The sequence below is a fragment of the Pygocentrus nattereri genome, chromosome 6, assembly GCF_015220715.1.
Source record: "Pygocentrus nattereri isolate fPygNat1 chromosome 6, fPygNat1.pri, whole genome shotgun sequence".
Classification (NCBI taxonomy): domain Eukaryota; kingdom Metazoa; phylum Chordata; class Actinopteri; order Characiformes; family Serrasalmidae; genus Pygocentrus; species Pygocentrus nattereri.
The window spans coordinates 23,820,338-23,846,692 of NC_051216.1; the positions used below are offsets into that span (position 1 = coordinate 23,820,338).

General features: G+C 39.6%; 1 protein-coding gene across 3 annotated transcripts in view; it reads right to left on the reverse strand.

Annotated features, from left to right (window-relative positions):
• Positions 1 to 26,355, reverse strand: part of LOC108424401 (diacylglycerol kinase beta) — a 113,338-nt gene that overhangs the window by 4,179 nt on the left and 82,804 nt on the right. For all 3 annotated transcript variants that reach the window (XM_037539153.1, XM_037539152.1, XM_017692437.2), the window contains 4 exons: positions 17,021 to 17,111; positions 13,436 to 13,637; positions 1,633 to 1,753; positions 761 to 821 (listed from right to left, as the gene is read on the reverse strand). In XM_037539153.1, coding sequence (XP_037395050.1) covers positions 761 to 821; positions 1,633 to 1,753; positions 13,436 to 13,637; positions 17,021 to 17,111 — 475 coding nt within the window. The remainder of the gene's footprint in view (positions 1 to 760; positions 822 to 1,632; positions 1,754 to 13,435; positions 13,638 to 17,020; positions 17,112 to 26,355) is intronic.

A 26,355-nucleotide genomic window follows, 5' to 3' on the forward strand; every position in this document is an offset into this window, starting at 1 on the left:
TTTATTACAGCTTCCATTCTTTTTGGGAGAGTAGCTTTTATTTTTTCTAAGACATCTGCAGGGATATTTTTCCACAACTCCAAAGTTCAGTCTTAGAAGTTGGTTGTATTTTCTGCTTCTTACAGTCCAAATAATCCCAAACACAGTCAGTGATGTTGAGGTCTAAACCTCTGGCTTCTTGACAGCTACACATCTTTTCAGACTCATAGTGTTGAGTTGTCATCTCACAGTGGAAGGATGGACAGAATCACCTGTTGATTTTCTCCTCTGTATCAAATTTGAAAGTTGTAACTACAGTGCATTTGATGGTGACACTTTTGGGTGGTTAACCAGGTATTTCACTGTTGTTACGAGTCCCATTTTATGCAAATCATTTCATGTTTTTTGAATTCCTAATTTTTCACTTATTTTCCTTTGACTTTCCCCATGATCTATCTAATCTCCTCATAAATATCTTCTGAAAATTTGACTAACTTTTATTTAATGGTCATTTTGACTGGAAATAAAAAAAAAGAAGGTTGGTCTCTGACTTTTGCACAGTATTGTAAATATTAATAAGTTAAATAGCATTTGTTACTTTTAGTAATGGTTATCATGCTGTGAGGATGCTATGAGAATAGAGAAGATCATCTTTGTGGCCTCAGGGACTGAAAGACCATAGTGTACTATGGTTTGTAAAAAGAGCAGTGTACACACGTTGGGTCACACATAAACATGTAAATTAGTGAGAAACACTGAATGGAGCCCAAAGTGACCTCACCGTGCATGGAGGCTGCATCCACGGCTCCCCATCAATCTGCATAGGCAGGAGTCTGGACGTCCTGAGTGAGAGAGAGAGGGTGTTAGGGGTCAGGTTGCAGGCAGCACATGGGCATGAGGCTCCTCTCTAACACCATTGCTGGATGATTCTACACACTGCTTTCTTTGTTCCCACGAGTGCTTTCCCACAGTAGGCCCCACTCTTTCTAAACTCAACACACATACTCGATTCAGCACCCCGTGCCCCCATACATACACACTCTTCCACAAAGTTAGTTTAGTCTTTTCAGCTGCGCCACTCCAAATTAAAGCAACACTGTATGGGAGAATGCAAATGATGAATAGCCTTTTAATTCAGCTTTTGGAAAGTATTAGGTGGAAGGCAGGTGAGGTGGGTGGGGAATGGGGTAGCCTAGGAGCCTCCCTCTCATCTCAGTGTGGCACTAACTGTTAAGGTCATTATGAACGCTTAATGTAGCAAGGAAGGCAAAAGCTACCTAAACTTGTGAACCCCTGCCTTAGGCTTGCAATGACTGTGAGGCTCTTTACTCGGTCGGCAAATTAGCATAAGCAGGCAGTGTGTGCTCAGACATGTTACAAACATTATTATTCATCAAGCTTGGCTGCTGGAGGATGTGAGTGAAGTGGTAGAAGGTTAAAGGTCTGAGGTGTTGGCTGAAGTTCTTAGCAGAAGGAGGCCTGCTGTTGTGTCATCATGGATGTGAAAGAGGGCAAGGGACACTTCTGTCCGGCTGAGTGAGCACACAGACAGGCCCATAGAGACAGCAGGAGAGCAGAGGTTTGGGTTTGTGAGCTGGACAGAGGCTGACTTTGTGGTCAGAGCGTTTGTTAGCGTGAGTGTTTCACACTGACCTGATAGTGACACTGGCACACTGGGCAAGACGTCGACCAGCACTCTTCAGGCCTGTGTAGATCTGGCCCATCTCTATGGCCCCTTCTAAGCCCACCACTTCTAGGAGCTGGTCACTCAGGTCTGGCCAGAAAAAAGAGACAGAAAGATGAGACAGCTGGCATGTGATGCCTAAAGCAAAAAAAATCTGTTAAAGATGGAATTTGCAAAGAGAAACATAGATTTAAAGAGCTGGATAGTTGCAAGAGAGGTCTTAAGGTCAGCAGCTAAGCATAAGACATGGCTAAGCTCTAGTACATGCTTGTAAAGCACTGTTTAATCTCTTTACACACACTCATTAACTCTCTCTCACACAGTCACGCACATACAGACGCAAGCAAGCAGGCACGAGTTATAAAGTCTCCCAGAGCTCTAAGAATACCACACTCATACTCAGTAAGATTTGTCAGACATTTCATGTGGCAATACAATGGCAATAGTGTTAATGTGTAAAGTCTTGAGCAATAAACTAGTTTAAAAAAGCCATTATTACAGTCAGTGCAAGTGGAATAGTTGTAACATGGCACTGTTCAGCTCAAATGGTCAAACAGCGAGGAAAGGCAGATAGCCTTTGTTGTGGAAACAATAAAGTGCAAAGGCATTGATGTCATATACCTATACAGTTGTGAAGTACTTGACAACAGTTTGATTGAGCATGACACAGATGTAGACCAGTAATTGGCTTCTCTGGGTGAGGAGAATCCATTGGCCAACCAACTCACCAAGTCAAGCATGTTTCTCTCTCATTCTTTCTCTCTCATGTCCTTTTTAAAAACCTGACCTACATTCCCTGCTAATCAGTGTATACTCTCACTGTTCAGTGGTTGCTCAGCTGATTAGCACAAACCTCACACACATATGTTTCCCACTGGGTCTCATCTACTCCACACAGCCAGCAGAATGATCTCCTATCTCAACCATGCAAACAACTGTTGGGCAACTCTGTTCAAGACAAGCTGTAAAATCCAAGGCTATTTTATTCCAATATAAACCAAAAAAGGACTCATTTATTCAAAAAAGGAAACCAAACAAACCCTCCACTCAACTCTGACATGGCTCACAAGTCTGAATGAAAGTCTAGGCTCTGGGCCACAGTGTAAACATTGTGTATAAAAATAATAACCGCACACTGTCACCTGACACAAGACAGATATGTTTTCATGAGCAAAGAGGAAGCTATTGCCTGGCTTTTTCTGGACCCTGTGGAGAGATGACGACTCATGCAAGGTTAGTGATGCAAGTCTGGACTATATGACAAGAGGGTCAAAACGCTCCAGAGATGCTCCATACTGACCAGACAGGATTTTGCCTGTGGTGGTTTGGTTTTGGGTTACAGCAAGTGGCTATAATTAGAAAAGCCAACTAACAATTTTCATTTTCATTTTAATAAATTTACAATTGTCTGTTCTAAGTCATGATGGATCACAGGAAATAGTCTGTGCTCAAAGAGGAATTATTTCCTTAAATTTAATTGTTGAGATGTAAAAAAGTCCTTCAGACTGGTTAAATGTGAAATGGTTCATTGTAATGAAACCTGATTTTACAGTGGTGGTGGAGGAAACCAGACAACACAAAGTCTTCAACACAAATATAGTCATTTCATTTACTACTTCAAATGAGCAGCGGGTTTTTCTGTGCAATGTTGATAATGGCAAAATAAAAGATCTAAATATTCAAGTCATTCAGAAATTTGGAAGAACAAGCTGATCATTATTACTTGTAGGGGTAAAGGGGTTGGAGAGTGAACCATAACCTCAACATATTATTGGTTAATATTACTTTTCCCCACTCACTGGTGTACAGTGAAGCAGCTGAAAATCAGACGATGTTTTAGAGACAGGTAAAAGTCATATGATTTTGATGAAAGATTACACTAAACTAGAAGTTAGCCATTTAAAATATATGATGTGATGAATCACACTAAATATGACCAAAGACATGAACTAACAAGGTAAACAACGTCAGTTTTAAGGATAAGGTGACAGTAAAGTCAAGCCCATTGCTGATATTATGACCAAAAACACAAATACACTGTGTTTCAATAAAAACCTCAAAAAGCACATCTTGCTTGTGCTAACCAAGAGTCTTCCTACAGTATTCCAAACATTAGAGTTCCTGCATACAGATCCATCACCCTAACTGCATATTGAAAGCTAAAGCTGGGCTTTTGGTTTTATGTTCAATGATACTGTCTTCTGAACTGATGGATGCAGCCTTGAATATTGCATTGATGGGTTAAGTAAGTTAGTGAGTCATTGTTGAGTCATTAAATATTTCAAAAAGCGAATTTCATGGCACATATAACACAGCAAGTCCTTTGAGTGAACATTACCAACTGTTAAACTGTGCCAAGCACAAGCTGAATCCGCCTACTTCTACTTTCATTTATATAATAACCAGAGCAACTCAGATGGTATAACGACAAAAGACAGGTTTGTTTGTACAGACATGCATGTGCTTTTAAGCTTTTAAGAATTTACAGTATTTGTAAGAGAGTGTCATAAAAACTGCAAGCAGCCATTTTAGCCTCTTTCTTTTGTTTTCCTCTGAGATACACAGTCATTTGCAACATTGCCTTATTAAAAATTACAGCAGTAGTCATTAAAGGATTCACTGAGTCTTGTGAAAATAGAACATGTAGGACTAGCAGGACTAGGCTGCCCTTGCCTGGGGTGACATGCCCTTCTGACCTTCCCCCACAGATTGACCACATGGGTAAAGCTAATCTGAAATGCAACACATCCAAACACTTCAGTGGGAAAGGGCGATAAGCCTAATGGAGCAGCCCATATCTTCAGCCCTCCCATCAGATGACACTAGTGTGCACCTGCATGTCAAAGGTTTTGTCCTGAAACTGATGCACTGCCAGCACTTTGCATCTTTGGGATTTTCCCAGAAGCAGTAATAGGATTGAGGGCCATTAGTACAAAAGTGTGCCATTAAAGAGGCCAGAGTAGAGTCTCAGCAGTGATACTATGCACCACTGTGCGAGAGAGCTCATTGAGACAGCCACCAATAAGACTTATTACAGCTCGATAATAAGTATGCAACATTACACTTAGGGCACAATATGAATCATATGCTCATAATAGCTTCATAATATGATAATCCCATGACACATTGTAACTTGCAAATAACAATGAGACACACTTCCATGTCAAATTCTTACTTTCTGAGTATTTGATAACATAGATATAACATTGATATCAGCTATAAATGGCTTATTTGCCCCAAGGAATACAACTAGACTAATAAAAATGCAAAAATCTTATCACTAGTGTTTCAGTCACAGTTTTAATCTGCCATGTATTAATTTAATTTTATGTGATAGCAGATAATGACACTATATGATACATGACAAAACAGTAGGTTAAATTCTAGACCAATAATACAGTCACTAGCAGAGAAACACTACTATCAATCTTGCACTCTTTTTCCTTTCTTCACATCATACACACATCCAGCTTCATCAGATCTGCGCTTTTTTATTCCAGGCCGTGCATCACAGAAAGGCTGTGCTAAGAATAGCTCACAAACGTCGTCTTACATAACCTCAGCAGAATACATTCTAGGGAGGATAGCAAATCCTGCCCATATTAAATTGGCCTGCTTGCTCCAAGCTGGGACCAGCTTAACCAAACATCAAGCAAAATTATTGCAAGATGTTTAAAAACTGATCTTGGGTCAGCTATACCAACAGTGCAGTACTGACTTTTGCAGAAATATCAAAATATGATGCCCAAAGGCTCCAATAAGAAAGCACAGAGGCAGGCAAGAGACATCAGCTAACAGCACCAGCTCCAAGGCACATTGGTAATTGCGGGCCTATTTAGTTGAGCTCTACAAAGCATGTTTTGGAAAAAGAGGTCTCTAAAAAAGAAGTACTGCTACCTGAGAGGGAATGTTTGCCATATTAAAATGTATTATGGAAATAGAAAGCATGGAATATAAAGAGTGATATTATAATTTACAAAGAAATATCAAGAAGTAGTTAATATACAGTTCTGACTATTAGTTTCTAGGGCTATATGATTAATCACATTTTTTCAATACATTAAAATGGGCTGTGAAAACAGATCAAATTATACGTGCACTGTGGAAGAGTGATGTAATTATATTGGAAGGAATGTTGTGTTAGAAGCCACAGCCAATATTAGAGCAGTGATATCCCTGAGTAGGAACTAAATTCTAGTGTCCTGTTTGCAGGGAGAGTGTCTTATCCACTACACTAGTCAATACACAAAGCAAAACCCAATTTTTGCTATTTAATTAGTGGCTACATTGATGCTCTTTTTTTCACAACGCAGCAGTAAAATGCAACTAGGATATGTAGTTTACAGTCATTTTTGTCATCTATTGCTCAATGAACTTGAAAAAATAGATTTTGGGTGTAGGGACTGTACTCGCTACACATGTAGTCAATGAAGCTGAAATTGTATATTTGAATCATAATTTATCACTCTTCATACTGTCATTGCAGTATTCAACAACTTTATCACACATCATATTTTATGTACATTTAATGAAGCCTTAAAAGTTAACGTATGCTCTCATGGAATCCTGGCTATGGATGGCAGTGACATTGCCAGATATTGAACATGATCTCCCGACAAAAGGACCAATGCTGCAGTTTAAGAAGATAAAGTAAGGCCTTTACAAAGCCATGCCTACGCTTGTCTGAAACGACCATAATCTTAGTGTTCAGCCAGTTGGAGAGCTCTATGACATGCAAGCGAGGTGAGGAGGTATTTATTGTGCTTCCGACTCCCTCATCTCTCAGCTCTGCTCTTCGTGTCTCGGGCTGCTCACAGCAATGGCAGATGGTCAGGAGGAACTGGCCAGGGTGGAGGAGCCATGGTGGAGGTGCGGGGGCGGCCCGTAACTTGGCATGAGGACAGAGCCCCAGAGCCGCCTCTCTTCCACAACCTCACATGTTTACAGAGCCCAGTCACAGCCGAGGAGGACAGAGTGGCTCAGGCAGTGTGAGGGAAATAAACATCTAGTGGTAGGTTCTATGTGCAAAAGTTCATTGCTTCACATTAGGATGCCAATTTCATTCCTGCAGAACACTGGAGCTGCATGATATGAACACAAAACAGAACATAAATATAGAGCTTCATGTTCTTTTTTTACACAATTTTCTTATTTATTAATTGGCATTTAAATACTCTAGCTTCTGCTATCACACAAGTACCTTAAGTAGCTCCTTGCTAGACTGCCAGTGTAAATATGGTATATAAATATGTTTTTAATGACTTGCCTGATTCATGTAAAGCCAGCCACCACATATTTATGAAATGCTGCTGATGCAGAGTCATTTGACTCTGTCAACATGCTTGGAGGAGAACACGGCTAATTCAATTACATCAGCTAAGAAATGCCTTCATTGGCTAGAAGGAGGGCCATCCTATCCACCCAGTGAGGGCAAGACCATGTATGCTCTGGTGAACTCTCGGCTATCACCAGGGTTTGAACTCATGTTTTCCTGATAATAAGACCAATACATTTGGCCAATTTTTTATCAGCGTTGTTCCCATTTGGTGGATCATGTGAATTCAATGTGTCTAATATTTGTCACATGAACATTAGTGCCCACAGCACACCTCAAAATATTCTGGGACTTGTCAGAGAGCACACTTGCATAGAGTTGTATGAAAAGGTTTCAATACGACCAGTCAAATTACACGTTTTTTTTATTTTCTAAGTGAAAATAATTTAACAAACACTCTACTAAGAACACAACTATATTTAGTGCATAAATTCTATGTATATGCTAAGCTTACCATCCATCCATCCATCCATCCATCCATTTTCTAAGCCGCTTCTCTGTCAGGGTCGCAGGGGGGTGCTGGAGCCCAAATAAGCTTACCATATTTGAAAAATTAAAACATAAAATACAGGCCACTTTAAATAATTTTTTTTCTAGCATGTTAAATTCTGCAAATAAACAGTAAATGTGGATTAAAATGTACAGAAGTAAGTTCTCTGTAGAGGATGTAGAGGATGTGTTATTTCCCCTTAGAAAAAGCACACAAACATTTGTGTATTTTGCCCCCTAAGAACCTTTCAATGGGTGTCTCTTTTATAAGTAAGATGTGAGTATGTGTGTGCTTTAAAGCTGAAAGAGCCACCACAAAATGTAAAGGTTAAAGGATTTTAATAGAATTTTACATCCAAGCCATTTAGGAACGTCTATTTTCAAGAGTGAAGCTTAAGCATTCAAAACTTAATTCACATGATCCCTCCTCATTCACTCTCTGCTAGCACACCCTGTTCACGTGCTCCCTGCTTGCCCAGCCATTTGCTGCTTTCCCAACCTCTGTTTCCCATGCCATTCACAAACAAAGCGCCTCTTACAAAGCAGGACCACAAACACAAGTCTGATGTCACAGATCATGGGAAAAGTGCCTTTCTGGTCAAAAGCATCCTCAATTAATATAAACTCTTAAGGGATGAGGGGCACTCTTAAAGATGTCACCCTCTCCTTAAAGTGAAAGCAAGACTGCTCAGACCACTGTTAGTAGAGGGACTCTGCCAGTGACTCACTACGTTCCCATAATGCACTCTGGGTTGGGCGGTTTGCTTCTATTTGTGTCATGTTTAGCAGTGAGGAAATAGAAGACAAACTGTTCCTGCTATGTTTGTGTGTGTTTACGAGTAACAATGAGTCTCACTGGGCCCAAAAATATTCCTTTAGCATAAGCCTGAGTGTGGTGGGTCTCTTGTGGGAAGGGTGGGGTGACAACAGTGGGAAAGAGAGAGAGGGAAAGTGTGTGTGTTTATGTATGTGAGTGTCTGTGTAACAGTGAGAGAGAGAGACAGAGAGAGAGAGAGCGAGAGAGAGAGAGATGAAAGAGTGTGGGAACCAGATGAGGAGACTAGTGACACCGCCCCTTTTTAACCCTGTCACACAGTGCCCTAAGTAGAAAACAATGGCAGTGGAGAGACTGCCTGCCAGGTGATGACTGCATTAATTTAATCATCAAAAATTACAGTCTTTTTTATAGTGAAGGTACAAGAAGTAAGTTCAAGAGGTGTTTCTGAGAAAATTACATAATCCACTTGCATAAGGAAGGGCAAAGAAAAGGGAAAACATGTGAAACTGAGGAATGCCAAAAGAAAATATGTGAAGCTGGAGATAAAAAAAGATGAGAAAATAGACAAGACAAGGCAGACCACCTAAACTGTTAACTGTCAAACCCAGACCTCAACATCACTGAAGGCATTTGGGATTATTTGGATTGTGCAAATCAGAAAAGCAACCGCTTCTAAGACTGAAGTTGGGAGGTGTGGAAAAATTCCCCTGCAATAATAAGGGAATAAGGGAAAAAGATGGAAAAATTAATACTGAAGAGTTTGATGTGAGGCTTCAGTGTAATTTTCTATTAAATAGATGCTTTTAGCTTGATATCTGGTATTAAAAATCAATAACTTGCGCTTAATGGTTGCTCCGACTGGAAATTAAATAAATGAAGGGTGGTCTCTGATGTTTGCAAAGTGCAACATCTGTGAAAAACTGATCAAGAGCATATCCAATTTTGTAGCCCTTGTCTTACTGGCAGCTTTACTTGAATGTCATTAATGACAATTAATGCTACCTTAGGAGCTCTGTTAAGGAAAGGTCTAACCTTACTGATTGCATTAAGGTGAAATGGAAACTTAAAGGTATGATCTCATCCCCAGACAAGCAACAAGTGCGGTAAACAACCCATCAACAGAGAGAGCCAATTAAGAGATACTCTGTGGGACACAATGCCTTCTCTCTCTCTCTCCAATACAGCACTGTGTGAAAGTCAAGGCAGACAAGAACATTGTTTAAAGCTATTTATCTTGACAGAAAGTGCATTTTTGCCAGAATATATAACATTAGAATAAATCTTACAAAATAAATTAGGCTGTGGAGCAGTGGAACACTGTGTCCTTTGGAGTGATGAAGCACCATCTAATACTTTATGAGGGATGAGCTGGAGTGACATTCGTGATCCAGAACTAATCATCCTACATCAGTAGCTGACCTCACTAATGCTCTTGTAACTGAATGTAACCAAATGCTTACAGCAATGTTACAACATCTAATGTAAATCCCTAGAAGAATAGAGACTGGTACTGCAGCAAAGTGGGAAAACCGATTCTATGAATATCCTTGAAGAAACAATGGATGAGAAGGTATCTACAAACGTTTGAACATATAGGGTGTGTTTGTCATCTTTGCCCCCTAAAATACATTTCTATTCATTTATATTTTTCTACATCAAGCTGTTCTTTATATTGTGTAAGAATTTAATCATATATGGACCAATGGGAATGCTCCAAAATGATTAGGAATAAAACCTCCTCATATTAACTTAAAAGTTAAGTTTTTGCTTTCTCCTGTTAAGTTACTGTTTTCACGATACTTGTTTTTCTTTGGAAAGCTACAATATGCTGCATATCAGAGATATTATGGTCATAAATGGTTTGATTTGCTTCAAAGAATGAAACAAAGAGAACAAAACATTTGCGTACAAAGCTGTAAGTGGCTAAAACAAACCTTGAGCAAAAAACAAACCACAACAAACTAAAACAAACCAGACTGACACTTTTCTATTAGTATTTCAGAATGATTAATATGATTAGTACGGTGGTAGGGCTACAGTTTTCTGCTAGCACAGCATTTATGAGCGGCTGAACGCAGCACACTTGACGCATGAGCCAAAGGACATGAAGGCAGTGCTACAGCCTGTAATGGTACGTGCTGCATTATGTGTTGGATTGAGTATTGCTGCCTGTAGGGCAGTTAAAGATTACTGATATGAGTCACACCACTGGCAGCAGCACCCCCGCCCCCCCCCCCACCCCCCACCCCCCCTCCTCTGTGCATTAGTGGCTGAACTCACATGAATCCTGTTACCATGGAGACCCCCAGGCCCTACTGAGCTGAAGAAAAACAGGAATGGAGTCAGCGAGAGAAACAGACAGCAAGAAAGAGATAGAGTGAGGGAGAGAGAGAAAGACAGACAGATAAAGAGAAGTGAAAATAGAACAATGATGGATGGAGAACAGGATATCGGGTGCAATTGACGAAGTCCAATGCGAGTTCATAAGAAAAGAGGACGAGGTGTCAGTTTCCTCAGAGACATGAGGGGTGTCCAGGGGGGGGGGGGTGTGAGGTTAAGATGTCATTCACATACAAGTCACAGCTGTCATCTACTGTGTCATCACCTTAACACCGAACGGTCCTTAAAGGAAAATTTTAATGTCTTATGGCCCTTGTGAGGGCACTCAGATGAAAGACTATATAAGGAGACATAGCTTGAAGAACTGAGTTAGGATGAAGGGGGGATGAATGACAAAGAGAAATGAGAGTTTGTTTGTTGGAGATAAGACAACGGACTATGCAACATAGTAAGTTCAGCTTATACAGGGTTTCGGTCTAAATTTTAGCATCACAAAATCTAGTAGATAAAAGCAAGGTTAAGTCATTTCACGGTGATGGTGAACAGCTTCCTCAGTAAACTCTATAGATATGCTATGATTAATCCTTGTGTGTGAGAAGATGAATGTGTGATGTTTATGGTGAACAGTCAATCATGTGAGGTGGAGTCGAGTGGCTTATTTTTCAGAGAAGGAAAAAGAAATCTATGTAAAGGAATCTATGTAGGAAGTAAAGCATTTATAATGGTAAAAGGCAACACTGTCACAACTGCCACTGTTTTAATGCTTAGTGTAATAGTAACTATTTAATAGTCTTGATATCTATGTAGAATTGGTTCCCGCTGCTGATATTTTTAATGTGACTGACGCCACAAATGTCCCAAAGTGACACAAAAAACATTTCATCTTCTCTTTGTGTGCATGGGGACAGATTGGGTTCATGAATTCTGTTGTTTCTATTTATAAATAATGGGTAATCTTTACAAACCATAATCTAGAGCTTAAGTGTGACAATGAGGATGCTGAGATTTTCGTTGGGAGTGACAAGGCTGGACAAGATTAGAAATGAGCAGATCAGAGGGACAGTGAAGGTGGAGCAGTTTGGAGATAAAGCCAGAGAGGCCAGGTTGAGATGGTTTGGACATGTGATGAAGAGGAATAGTGGATATATTGGTCAAAGAATGTTGGAGATGGAGCTGTCGGGTAGAAGGAGAAGAGGTAGACCTCAGAGAAGGTTTATGGATGTAGTTAAGGTGGACATGGAGATGGTTGGTGTGAAAGTAGAGGAGGCAATGGATAGGGCAAGATGGAGGCAGGTGACCCCTAAAGGGAGCAGCCGAAAAAAGAAGAAGAAAGCAGAAGATTCTAGAGCTTAAGTCTATGTGACGCATGGGAATGTCAAAGGGAGGCAAATTCTATGAGGGAATTAAAATTCAGCGGCCTCAGTGTTCAGCTCCTCAATGAAGTTTTGTTCATTCTGTGCTCTCAAAACAGGTGTCTGGGACCCCCAGATGGAAAAATCTGGACTGTCTAGTGGTCCCTGAAGACCAGTTTGACAACCACTGTCCTAAAGCATGTGCGAAAAATCTCTGCAACCTTAATGAAGACCTGTACGAGGTTTGGGTGGTTAAAATAAGTTGTATATATAGAGGATGCATTTATCTGAGTGTCTATTGACTTCTACCATTTGTTAGCACTCTTAGATCCAGCACAAAACTAAAGCAGTAAAATTTGGACACTCAATACGTCTTGGCCGATCAACTACTGGGGTGTGATTTTCACTATTTCACTACCATTACTTATACCTGCCCTGGAGTATGTGGCAATGTAGCATCCTTAGCCGCGGTGGTGAAGCCTGCTAAAAAGTGATCCATAGTCATGAGACCAGGACCAGACTGAACTAAGCTTAAAGTTGTCATTAGACAAGTCCCAGAAGTGTGAAAAACAACAAAGTGATGAGGATGAAGCAGAACAGCATTGCTGTACTGAGCATCCTCCTGAGGCTAGTGTGAAAGCTCATGTTCTTAGGGAAGTTTTCCTAGCCACTGCCACTGTTGCACTAGACTTGCTCATTACAGGCTTGGACTAAAAACTACTTCATGCTGTAAAAGCGCTACATAAATAGATTTGAATTTAAATTAAATTGAATTGAACTTAACCAGAAGGCTGTAGTTTTGGGCTTAGGGCTTGGTGCTGGAGGTTAGCTTGTTAGCTCACCTGAACCAGTTGTTCTTGCATGGTCCTTGGTATCTCAGTATAGCATGCCCTCATTAACAACAAGACATGGATAGTGACACTGGGCCCAAAGGCTGACGTCATGAGGCTTGTGCAGCCACAGTATCTCTGGAGGATGCTCAGTGTGCTGAAGACACCAGCATCTGTGATGCTGAGAAAAGCTGTGGCTTGTTACAGTCAGCCAGCCTCTGGCCCAGATCCCTAAATGATGATTAACACTGCTAATAGCCCTGCATGCCCTCATTAAGCCTGAAACACTAATGAAGGAAAGTCTCAAAACACCAGTGAGTCTAGAGAGTTGAGCACTCGCTAACCTCATTCATTAAAGCTGCTGAAGAGCTATATGCTACTCATGATAAGTGAGTCAGAGTAGCTGCTAGTGCGCCCATTAAGCAGACCCAAATGACAAGTTTCACTCAGCTCAGTGAAGAGAAACAACAGTTTCATACTGGAAATGACTGCAAATCTGTTTTCCTCTAAACAATTTACTACATCAAATACATTCCAAAGGACATGTAGAATTTTAGGAGAGTTACGGTACAAAAGCTTCTCTCATATAAAACAGCCTAATATGCTCTCATGTAAAGTGTGGACTAATGGAATCAGGCCGTGACTTACCTTGTACGCAGAATTTGAGCTCCTTGGCATCTGTGACGGTGCTAGCAGGCATCCTCTCTGGTACTTTCTTGCTCATGCGGTTGTAGTTACGTCTCTTTTTGGTCTCACCCCACAGGTTGGATCCACCATGCATGCTTGGGATATTAAGCACAGCGATGCCCTCCAGAGATGTGCTGCTGAGGTCCAGGATGATGCCATCACACTGAGAGAAAAGCTGAGTCAACCTTTCCATGAAGTACAACAATTTTCTCATACACGGGCACACAACAACATTATTGCCAGGATTTTACATTTAACACAATTTTTTCACAGCAGAATACTGTCCTCATCATTTTATTGGGAAATCAACTCATCTTAAGATATCTTGTGTAATTGTTAGCTGAAGATTGGGCTGTACTGTAAAACATGATGTCACACAGCAACTGAGCATTACAAAGACAAAAACATTCAAGTGTGTTTTGTTGTCTTGATGGTACATTTTTGTTCAAATGCTGGGACAGGGGACTGAGGTGTTTACAAAAATGTTATTGTGTATTGATATTGCCACAAATGCGTTGTTTGGTTATGTTTTTACAAACGATAAGCAAATGGATACTAAAATATGTTACATTTTTTAATTTATAAGGACTAGTAAAATTAAAAGTCATTTTTAAATGTAAATTAACTGCAAATTACTGGCTACTGACTTGCATTAGTTTTACAGTTGTTCTGTAAAAATACAGGAGAACACTATATTTTAATTACAGCTTATTACTGTAGGAGGAGAGCTGAATACAGCTACATCAGAGTCATCTTGTGGGCCAGATGACTGGCACAATATACAGATGCTAATTTACTGTTATTTACTTCTAATATGGTCCATTTACATTACTGTAAAAGTAATGCAACTAGTAGCCAGTAATTTACTGTATTTTTACTGTGAAATTCTTTACAGTGCACCTTTTAAATGGATGTAACCTGGAGCCTCTCAGTGACTGTTTGCAAAGTTTAGTGTCTTTGTGGGTGTTCTAAGTTAGGCCAGGGTAAGCTGGAACTTTCTTATTCAAGAAGGGCCTGGGTTCAGTTCCCTGGCCGGGTGACCAGGATCCTTTATGTGTGGAGTTTGTATGTTTTCCCTGTATCTGTGTGGGTTTCCTCCCACAGTCTAAAGACATGCTGTTAGGCCAACTGGAGTTAGGCTAAATTGGCCCTAGGTGTAAGTGTGTGCATGTTCGTATATGTCTGTGTGTCTGCAATGTGATGGACTTCGGACCTATCCAGGGTTTTTCCTGCCTTCTGCCTAATGATTGCTGGGGATAGCCTCCAGCATCCCTCGAGACCCAGAAGGATAAGTGGCTTAGCTAATGTGTGCATTGCAATGAGACTGTCAGAAGATATTTACTGCTAGATATGTGACACTGGAACAGTAGGTATGATTCTTCACTCTCAGAGTGACCCACTACTAACAGTCTCTGATTAAATATTCGGTAATTGCTTCATGGCCTCCCAGACCTTATTGCTTTTAAATGATGACTCTCAACTGTGTTTGACACTATAAAGTCCTTCTTTCTGTACTTATAGCAGCAAAGAAGACCACAATGCCTGCCTAACACAGTCCTACTGTTAACCCCTTAAGGAACTGTTAGTGTGTGCAGATCTTTCTTCCTCACTTTTTCACAGCAGTTTAAGAGTAGTTACAGCATAATAGTACTCACTGGATAATTTGCACATAGCTTAAGGATTTTAAGTACAGGAAATATGAACTCCTTGACTATTCCTGTCTATGACAGATCATTTAGTATGTTATGTAGAGAAAGCAGCAAAGACATGGAAGCATAGCAATATATTATTTCTGTGATAACTACAAGACCACAAATGACTTCTAACATGAAACAAAAGAAAATAAATTCTATCATTCATGCTCTTAATAAGCATCACAGGGAGTGACACAGAAACTGAAGAAGAAGAAAAGAAGAAATAAACAATAAGCATTTCATTAACAAAAGACTTTCTAGTAAACTTATCAGGAGAAAGTCTTCTAGTCTATCCAAAATTAACTCAACTAAAAATGCCTCAGCAGAGGAACCTAAAAATAAAAATGCCTGACAGTATTGTATGATGTCAATGGCCACCCTGATTCAAACTCTGAGTGTCAGTAGTGGAAAAGTACACAAACTTAAAAAGGCTGAAAGCTGACACATTTACGACATAATGAGATGCTTCAGTGTGCATGAGAACCCACACAATGCAGCAAAAGAAATAAGCTTTGTCTGAAGACGGCTCTCCTCTTCACAGTTTCACTGTTTGGTTTTCACAGAACTATTCCACTTTTTAGGGGGTTCTTGATAATTACAAAGCTCTGTGGGTACTGCATCCAAACATCATGACCTTCTTTCCTTCAAATGGCTCTTTAGGGTTCTTTACAGTAGAAGGAACCATAAAATCATGGCAATCTTAACAATAATGTTAGTGAGCTGTAGCAGCGCTGCATAACATCGAATTCATAACCACCAAAGAAACAAAATTAAATGTCAGGAGACTGCAGCTTATAATATGTCTCCACTTCCACTGTAATTTGTTTGTCATTTTTTGAAATAGTTTATGTCCTCAAGTTGTTGAGAAAAGATTATATGATTTAGAAGTTTCTACTTTGGGGAAGGTTTTTTGTAATTGTTAACAGGATCTCTATGAAGGGCACTGACACCAAAAAGGGACCTCATATAGGCGCAATGCTGAAGAACTTGAAAATGATTGAAAATGAGTGCAAAGTATATTTAGAAAATGCAACATAAAAAACATAATTTAAACTATTTATCTAAGTAAAAGTAAGCTAAATTTCCACTTTTCCAATTTTTTCCCACTGAATTTCCAATTTTAGTGCACAGTTTCCATTTATTTCGGTAGTTAAAAAAAAAAAAACAGAGTATACAATGTGCAATACCTTTGCATAGGCTACATATTGAGTGGTATATTTTTCTGATACATTACATTCAGAAAACAGAAAATTAATAAAACATGTAATTTGACTAGTGGCACTCAGTTTGCTACATACAACTATGCACACCTTTTTATAATGTGGCATAGTCTACAAAATTCTGCAAATGTGATACAGTACCTCAGTGGTAATAATATTCTGCATTACTCATCAGTGTAGTCTGTTACAGTGATAAAATTAAGCCCGTTCTTTGGTTTATATGTTGAGAGCCTGACCTAGAATAACAGAACTTTGCTATGACTGTGTGCTGTGGGCCGTTTACCTTGGCATGCTGTCTCAACACAGCGCAGATACCTGACACAGCAGAAGCAGCATGAAGTCTGCTGCAGCTGTGAACAACCTGCTGCATTCATGAATCACAGTTTATGTCTTCAGAAACACCTCAGAGTTGGTGACAGCCCTAGGGGATGGCATTTAGAGAGGGGCTGGCATCACAGCCATTGAATTAATGAAATCTCATATTTCACATTTACCATTCAGCATTTCTGAAGGGCTACCTTCTGGAATTTTGGACATGCTGGATCACAGCCAAAGCACAGTTAATGGGATGGAGGCGCTCCATGTAACTGCTTAATACAGTGTTTTTAATTAGGTTTATCACCTGAACTCACCTCCACTTCAATGCTCTCATTTAGCTTCTTACAAGTGGCTGAGATGGTCTCTGTAGTGCCAAATTCAAAGTACCAGAGCTTGTTTTTCATCCTGAGAGGGAGGAAAGAAAGACATGAAGAGAGAATGATTAACAGGTAATTGAAGAGGAAGAAATCTTGAACCTTAATTCAGTGACTTTTGCAAAATCAGTAACACAGTTTCAAAAACTCAGAGCAACATAATTGGAGTTCAGCTAAACGTCTGAATCATAATGCAGCTGCTCTGTCATTGGAACAACAAACGGGTTTGTGTTGACACACCCGTATGCTAATGCTGGTGTGACAACAAACACTATGGAAGGAACACTGCCTTGGCTTGTCAACAGATCAAACAGGTTACCCCAACTGATCTACAGCACACAACAAAGCACAGAAGTTCATGCTCATTTCCAGCCTAGAGGGCATATTTCCACCAAAGAGTCACAGCAATTGTTCTCTACTTGTTCATGATGAGTAGGGAATGAAAACTCTTCCACTTTTTACTGCTAAGCTAAGACCTAAGAAGAAGCTTGTTGACTTAAAAATAAAACTAAAATCTAACTATATTTACTTTAAACTGCATTGGAAAAAATGGTGGTCTAAAAAAGCTGTTCTAACTTAAAAATGCTATATATATATTTTTTTTATTAAAACACCATTATATTTACAGTATACATACAGTGACAGGGCCCACATAAAACATAACTTTGCTGCTTTAAAATTTTGAGTTCACTGAGCTTCTGATCTGTATTTCACATTCTGTTAACTTTAACTTCAATGAATTAAACATTTAATGGCAACCAAGTTTCTTACTTTTTGAAGTTGAAACATTGAAGCATTTTTACAGCACTTTTCATGGAAAACTGAATTTCTCTTATATATTTGAAATAAAAGTTTGATGTAGTATGTAAACATTTTAAATTTGGAAAGATACAGCATACTTTTGCTCCCCAGTCCATACAGTCCATATACAGAAACCAAGCTTTAAAATTTTAAAAGATAAAATGTTTTAAAAGCAATCAATTTAAAATCGGTTGAAATATACTTGCCTATTTAGCCTTTAGAAGTTTAGCTCCACCCCTTCACTCTCAAGCTATAAGGAGTGTTTCAGCCCAGACTGCTTTATGAATGAGGCATAATACAGGACAGTCAATATGAAAAGAGCTCATATACATATATTGGCCTTACAGGCACAGTAACAAAAAGAGTCTGTTTAAAAGATAAGGTTGGTAAACGGTCTTGTACGATGAATAACTACTGTTTTTGGTACATAAACCCACATAAACACCATAAGAGGACTTTAAAAATAAGTGGACCTGAACAACACAGGGCCTTTAAATGAATTGTACCAGCAGAGCCTTTTCATGAATCACATCCAAGTCCCTCTCTCAGGTATCCAATTACAATCTCTCCTGCCCCAGAAGATACAGCTACCTCTGCCAAAGGAGCTCTGAGCCAAATTGTCCCCTACCCTCTGCCCTTCCTCTGGCCCACTGAAATATTGATGTGCTACACAGAAAGCTCGGGCAGACAGGTGTGAGAGAACATGAGTGGCAGGGAACATGGCTTCAGCTCCTACAGAGAAACCAGAGCTGTGGACAGCAACCAGAGTGTGATATCACGCTCATAGCAAACATGGACATTGAATACCCATGAAGAGGAGAGCACAAGGAATAGAGAAGCGTAAAGACAAGAAAAGAACAGATGTCGGAAAGACAGGGCCACTTTAGTGCAATGTGCGTGGGTGAATTTGAAAGAGTAGCAGAGAGAGAAATAATTTTAGAATCTCACATCATGCTAAAAGAACAAAGTGCCACAAGGTCCCTTGAAATCTCTATTCTCCACTAAAGTGTTCCATTTTCACTTTCTTAACAAAACAAACAATTTACACCTATGCCTCCCCATGAGAAGGTCCAGCACAGCAGAGCACTGCTGATAATGACAACACACTTGTTTAATCAACAAGCTCTGAGGTGTCTGGAGACGGACAATATAAATGGTAGCAGCAAGACAAAGTCCCCACACCAGTAGGCAATCAACTGATGCCACTTCTGTTATTTATAGATTACTTTTTTACTTTAAGATCTTGTTCTATCCTTCTTTCACCTTGCACTTCAGCAACTTTTTACCTTTGCTCTGCCAAATTAAGGGACTATGAGCATATTTGAGGTCACATTTAGGCACACTTTGGGTAATCAGTGGAGCAAACTGCCTGACCTTACTAGCTAGCTTCTGCTTAAGAATCCACATACGAAACCAATTAGGCTGTGATTTTCTCTTAGCTTCAGTGTGACGTTTAGAAATTCAAGCAGTATGTTGCCATCACATGACAATTCCCTTGCCATAAATAGAGAGCACCCTCTTAAAACACTCCTGGAAATTGCATAGTGTAGGTACAATTTTCAAAGGACTATTTCTTTGAATAAACACTTTTCTATGCTTTCTTTAAATAAAACATTAAGGTGTAAAGTGCAAAGTTGTTAAAGTTTCAAAATATAGTCTTTACACCTCATTCTGAACAGTCCATTTATTAAAAAAATAGATGCAAAAAAGAATTATTTAAATTCACTATATTTGTGATGGTATGAAAACCAACTTACATTTATCCAACTTTGTAGCCAACAGCCATTTAGCTCCGCCCACTTACACTGACGTTATGAGGAGTGTTTCAACCCCGACTGCCATTTGGATGTCATAAATGGACCTCAGGACCTTTAGGGAGCTCTATTTACACTAGTCAAAACTATGTGCCAGTGCTCTCTCAGGTTCTGGTTAGTGGAATGTAAAAAGAAGCAAAGACAAAACATGTTATGTCTGGTGTGACCTTATCACGGCATTGGTCAGCAAGTAAAGGTGCAGAGGTCAAAGGTCAGCAAACCTTTAGGATTATTCAACGAACACACACACACACACACAAACACAAACACAACACTGTGTTACCATCTCAAGATTACCATCTCTCATAATCCCCTAAGAAAGCGATGACCTCTTAACCCATGCACTTTCTCACCCTGGATCGCCATGGTGACCAGGCACAATGAAGCTTCTCCTACTGATCCTAATCTAGTTAGCAGATCTAAAGTTAGAAGTCCTAGATATGTCACTGACTGTGAAAAGGTGTAGTAGCTTGACCACTGCGGTTTTGATAGAAATGGAAAACAGCGGCAACAGCTTTATACCAAGACTCTTTACTAAAGGAGTCATTGTAAAACTACTACAACATAAAGCATTACTTTGTCTGTTACAAGCTTCAAATTAAATGCAGATTGTCTTTTAACAGCTTCAAATGTTTGTATTTAATCTAAACCAATTTTGATGTGAATTACCATTATCTTAACGCTAACATACTACTTGAATCCTTCAGGGTATTCACAGAAATTAGCATAATCGTAAAGTACTCTTTTTTTTAGATCTATGGCTCGAAGTAAAGGCCTGGCTCTAATACTCAAGGCCTAGTTTTAATGTCTACTGCTATAGTGTTAGAACTATCATCATAAGGTAAATCCTTGCTTCAGGCTGTAATTTGAGCCTCTCACTCAGCATCTGAACCTGTGACCTTGCAGTTTGCAGATTTCCTGGCAAAGTGCCACTAGTTCACTTTGCTTTAAATCTACAGACTTGCCCATGAAAAAGACTGCACTGTGACCCAAATCTGTGATAATGGCAATGTCCTCTCTCTCTTGTTTGAACACTACACTGAAAAAAGTAATACCCTCAATATTGAATAAAACAACAGTAATTATTAATATGCCAAGTGATTCCAGCCTTTTGAACTGTAGTGTTCATTTGGCAATAAATTTGTTATTGATCTTATTGGAAGATTGGAATAAAGGAAATTCAATACATTACTATTTTCAGTGTACAGTAGCTCCTGAATTATGCATTTGAATGCCTGCAACTCCACAGAATAGTGTGAGGGTAAAGCACATGGATGACTCAGGTCTAGTTTCAGGTAGCCTGCAGTGTGTAACAGACCCTCGCAGTGCACATACGACCTGCTCCACAGTGGGAGAGAGGAGGGAGGCTCTGCCGGGCTGTTCTTTTGGCAGCAGTCAGCAACAATGAGGAGGAGAGGAGTATATTTATCCCACCACACCACAGGCCAGGAGCAGCAGGGAACGACAGGTTCCAGAACACAGCCACGCTGGGCCTCTTCTGGACCCCGGCACACACACATATGTGCAAGCCATGGGATACACATACACACACATTTACACACCCACGCATATATGCAATTGTCACGCGCATACACCCATATACAAGGCATTGTACACATAGACAGTGCAAACACAGACATATGGGTTATGAAACCCAACTTGGCACACTGGGCAGACTCGCCAAGGCTGGGGTTAGGACCATATTTGGCCTTTTCCTGTCTCATGTCACATGATCGCTCAGCGGCAGATTTTCATCACAACAACCCTCAGTCAATCTCACGCTATTTATTACTTTAATGAACCAGTGGAGGGGGTCATAGAAGAGAGAGGTGGGCAAAGGCTTTAAAAGGACTGTAAATGTCTTTATATTGATGTTTTTTTTTGTTTGTAATGCATGAAACTCGTATACATCATGAGAGATTTTGGAAAGATCTAACCAATGTTCATAATTTAAGTTCTGAATTTTGTCAAACACACAAGTCCATCCAAGTAGCCTGACAGTTACATTACATGATTAACTGATCATCTGTTAACTGACAAATAAACAATTATTTGACCAAATTTAATTTTCTTTAAGTTTATTTTATTTCAAATATACATTCTTATTTGAATATGTAGGTTTATCATTCAAGTTTCATTTTTTATTTTTTAATTGTACACATGAGGGTGCAGCAGGCAACCAGTTCCACTTGAGAAAATGAGGCATAGAGCACTTTTTCAAAAGGACAACAGCTACAGCGATACACTACACTGAAAACAAACCTCAGCAAGCGAAAAAGACAGATGGCTATTTTGTTCATGTTCTCCATGAGAAAGTGTGACGTATGGTGGTGTAAGTAAATCACACATGGGTGTACAAAATTACAAAGAAGGACAAGGTGGACAGTGACGGCTTTTGAGAGCCACTGAGGTACGCTCTGCTTTTCTCATGACTTTTATGTTTGTTTTATCTTGGGATAAAAATGCATTGTAAATATAACTGCAAAAATTTACAATATAGAGCTTTTAAGGTTTTGGTCACATAATCATATAGTTCTCGGCACCGTGGTTTAAACAAAACTGAGGTCTTTTGTAGGGTATGTTTAATGTGGCTTTGGGCCATGCACTTCACGCTTCATACTTATAGTTTACCCCTGGTAAATTTACGCTTTGTTGTTTTACTAAGTGAAAAAAGTCAACATCTTCTACAGGCAAGTTAAGCTAAATATGCCATTTTCTGCATGTTCTAGCCCACAATTTATATTTATTTGAGCTGAACATATTGTAAAAATAACATATAAAATGTGCCATAAGGTTTGCACAGGCCTCACTTTATGTTCAACTTTTCCCAATATGTTAAATTCAGCAAAAGAAAAATAATTGTGCATTAAAATGTGCAGAAGTGTGTTCTCTGCTGAGGATGTGACCTTGTTTTCACTTAGAAGATCATCAAAATATATAATTTCACCAGAGGCCCCCAATGTTTTGCATGTGAGTGTACGCCTGACCACACCTATCAGTACTTCATGGTCCACACAAGGAATATTTTTTAATATCTTGGTGATTAGTTGATGCATGCATTTATAAGTGTGTGTACATTAAATACTTTACAATTGCTTTTGACATGGTTCAGTAAATCTCATTTTAGAACCAGAACTAACCGGTTTTATCCCTGATATTTTGATTGGTTGCATCCCTGATTTGAGATTTTCTGGTCAATATTTAATCACTGACTGATAATGGTCAGTAATTGGTCAAAAGAATCTGCTATAATTTGCATCCCTAATTCACATGGATATATTTGTTTCTTGTTAAAAAAAAGAAAGCTTCAAAAGAAGAGCTTGCTTAGAGTACATCTGCTACACATTAATATAGCTGCTAATGATTAACAGCCAAACTCTAACCAGTAATGACATATTTGTTTGTTACATTGCCCGGGACACATGTGCCTCAATGAATAAGCCACTGTCCTCATTTTACCCAGAACTGACAGCCTGCTCTTCTTTTCAGATCAATGGTGCAATACTGGCTTACTGACCACAACATAATGTGCATAATCAATACCTCTCAACAAGGTCAACATTCAGTATTTCAATACTAACCTCAGTCCTTCCCTACACCAATATGTTATGCAAAGAAGTGATATTTGCAACACTGTAGACTTAGCAAGAAGGGAGAGATTTATTTTTCTTAAGTAATATTAATACAAATGTAAAGTTTCCCATGTTGACTACATACTGAACTCCTACCAGCTCCAGAAGTTAAATTCTTGACACCTGAAAGTCTTTGCGTGACAGAAAAATCACAACGGCATACTTTAAAATAACCTTGTGAACAGACTATAAACCATTAAACTAGGTAAATAAATAAAATAGGAAAATGTGTCTAAAATAAGATTAGGTGTGAAAAACACTATGCACTCCACCTCCCGCTACTGTGCAAACTTAGTAGCCGCCCTCTCTTTCCTCGCCATTGTTTGGCTGGGAAACTGAATGTCAACAGAGTCACTGTTGTTATTGTAATCGAATAGACAAAGAGTTTTTTCTTTTCATGGGGCAATTTGACACCTCTTAATCCAAAACTTCCTCTTCTTCCCCACGGGGAGGGGAAGGTTGGGGGTGAGATCTGACACACAGCTTTAGTCCATTGTGATGTGTGTGATCATTAGTGCCTGGACTACAGCTCCCTGTGGAGTCCACTGCTCACTGAAGCGAGCTTTCGCTAGCAGATCGTCAAGCACTTACTAAGGTACTGAGGAACAATGCATTCATGCAAATACAGACATACACCTATGTACAAAGAGGCTCACTCCAAAGGTTTCTTACATCTACACACATTCTGCTGCCTCATCTCACCACCTCACTGCTACCATTACATCACAGTGTCGAGAAGTTCAATATGGGCCCTTTCAGCAAGGTGAACCTCAAACAGTCCAAATATTAAAAAGGTTTTAGTTGACATGCAGCAATAATGACCAGCCTGTCAACAGCTGAGCTCCATAGCAACCACCACTCATGTACCATCTGGCAGCACACTGATTTTCAGAACGCCTTTTCTCTCTAATTCTAAACCACTTTGCTTGCCCCTTATTAGAACCCAAATGGAGCGACAGATGCATTGCATTGCTAAATCTAAAGACTAAAGCAGATGTAATGTTTTTTTAGCAATGCTTTCAGTTGTGTTGTTAGATGACTCACTCTGGGGTTAGGCATTAAATGTTACAATGTGTGCTCTTCATAACATTTTTCTCCCTCTCATCTCCAGCTTTCTTGTCCTTGAGGCATTTGAAAAAGCTCACAAAATGCTTCTCTAAAACGAGGGGCAGCAATAAAAGAGACACCACAGATGGAGTGCTGAAAACTGGCTCACTCTGAAAGGACAAGACACATTTCAGCACACTCGCAATAGTTTGGGAATCTGGGTCCATAAATTATGAATAATGAGGATCTGGACTAAACCAGCTAATTCAGCCAGTTCACTTCCATCATACTGTCTCTGTGTGAGTCATTAGGAGCTGATCAAAAGGCTTCTTCACCATCACTGCCACTCACACTGCCACTGTTATGTTGTAAACAACATGGGCCTCTCTGCATAGATGCTGCTTGGCTTTGTGTAATCTGAATATTCAGCATTTTACAGTAGAACTCTTTACAAGGTCTTCTCTCTGTCATATGAAAATGACCTACTTATTATTGCATACTAACAACACAATCATAGATTCTCCATATATATATATATATATATATATATCCTTTGTTTTGTTTGTTGTCTTTTTGTATGATGTGTTATATATAGTGCCCTACCCACAGATATTTGGACATTTAAACAGACGGACACCACCTGTCCTCTTAAAGAACACTTTGCTGAAAATGAAGTCATGGAACGGTCAGTTTAAACAGTTTAAAGAAATGCCACTTGGTTTGACATTGTGTATGTAGTATTTTAGCAACTGGAACTGAAAAACACTGTTGATGCTTTTTGTGCTGAAAAAAATGACCAACTCCGCTGCCTGTCATGGTGAAGCCTTTGGGGGAAGAACTAGCAATAAGGTCCAGCCACAAACAAAACAGGCCCTATTCTGGGGCAATTCTTTTAAGTTGACTTGCCAAAGGCTACATGGGCTTTTTATGGCATGCCTGAATAGATGGATCATCTGATGAGAGCAGAGGACAATACAGCAGCTCCACTTCAAAGCAGGCTACAAACAGCTACTGTAAAGAGCACTGCAGGCACAGAGCAGCTCTCTCTTAAGTGATGAAGGCGCGGTATTTTTGGTGCTGATAGTGGTCACCCCCACAGTGCTGTTAGAGGATTAGCCTGAGCTATTACAGTGTAACAGTTGAAAGATCATCAGCCATGGTAGAACCCCTATGCTAAAACGGTATTTAAATGGATGGTTTTCTCTTGAGGACATTTTTACCAGTGGCCCCTTCGCGTGCCTTAGCGCGTAAATGTGCTGTCATCCTAACCCACTACGCTTACTCATCAGACAAATTTGTTCTGTCTCTACCTTTCACATTAAACAGTACAATTAAAGGAAAATAATAGACAAGCAGTTCAAATTAGATGCTATCTTTTTACCCACCCACTCAGAACGCCCATCTCTTAAGGAGAGATGACCAGTGTGCCTTCCGTCGCTTTACTAGCTGTGGATATTGAATTGTGACAGGAGCTCTGTTGCATAACATTTAATTAAGAAGCGACATTCACTCTAGCTTCCCCATAACTAAGGAAGAGAGCGTGACAGTGAGCCACTATTGTGCTCGGCCTGACATTGACACAGACAGCTTTCAGAGAGGAGAGAAGTGAAGCAGCTCCAATTCATCAGGTTTTCCTGTGTTAAAGTTTCTTTGTCAAGGTCAGAAGGCAAAGCTAACTTCTGCCTCAACTTTGTTGAGGACACTGAATTAGTACATGGGGCATGACTTTATGTTCCTGATCACTTTTAAACTGTGAAAAAAAGTGGAAACTGGAAACATACTCTTTGTACTTAACTGAATATTGCAACTCTTTTTCTGTGACACACAATCATCAAAAAGTCAGACTCAGATGAGCTCAACAGCACTACAATGATTACCAATTGCAAATCATTTCCAATTCCAAATGCAAATCAATTGATTATGCCAGGTAGCCGGTGTTTATTCATTCACTGATTTCTAAGAATTGCTCAGCGGTAAAAAC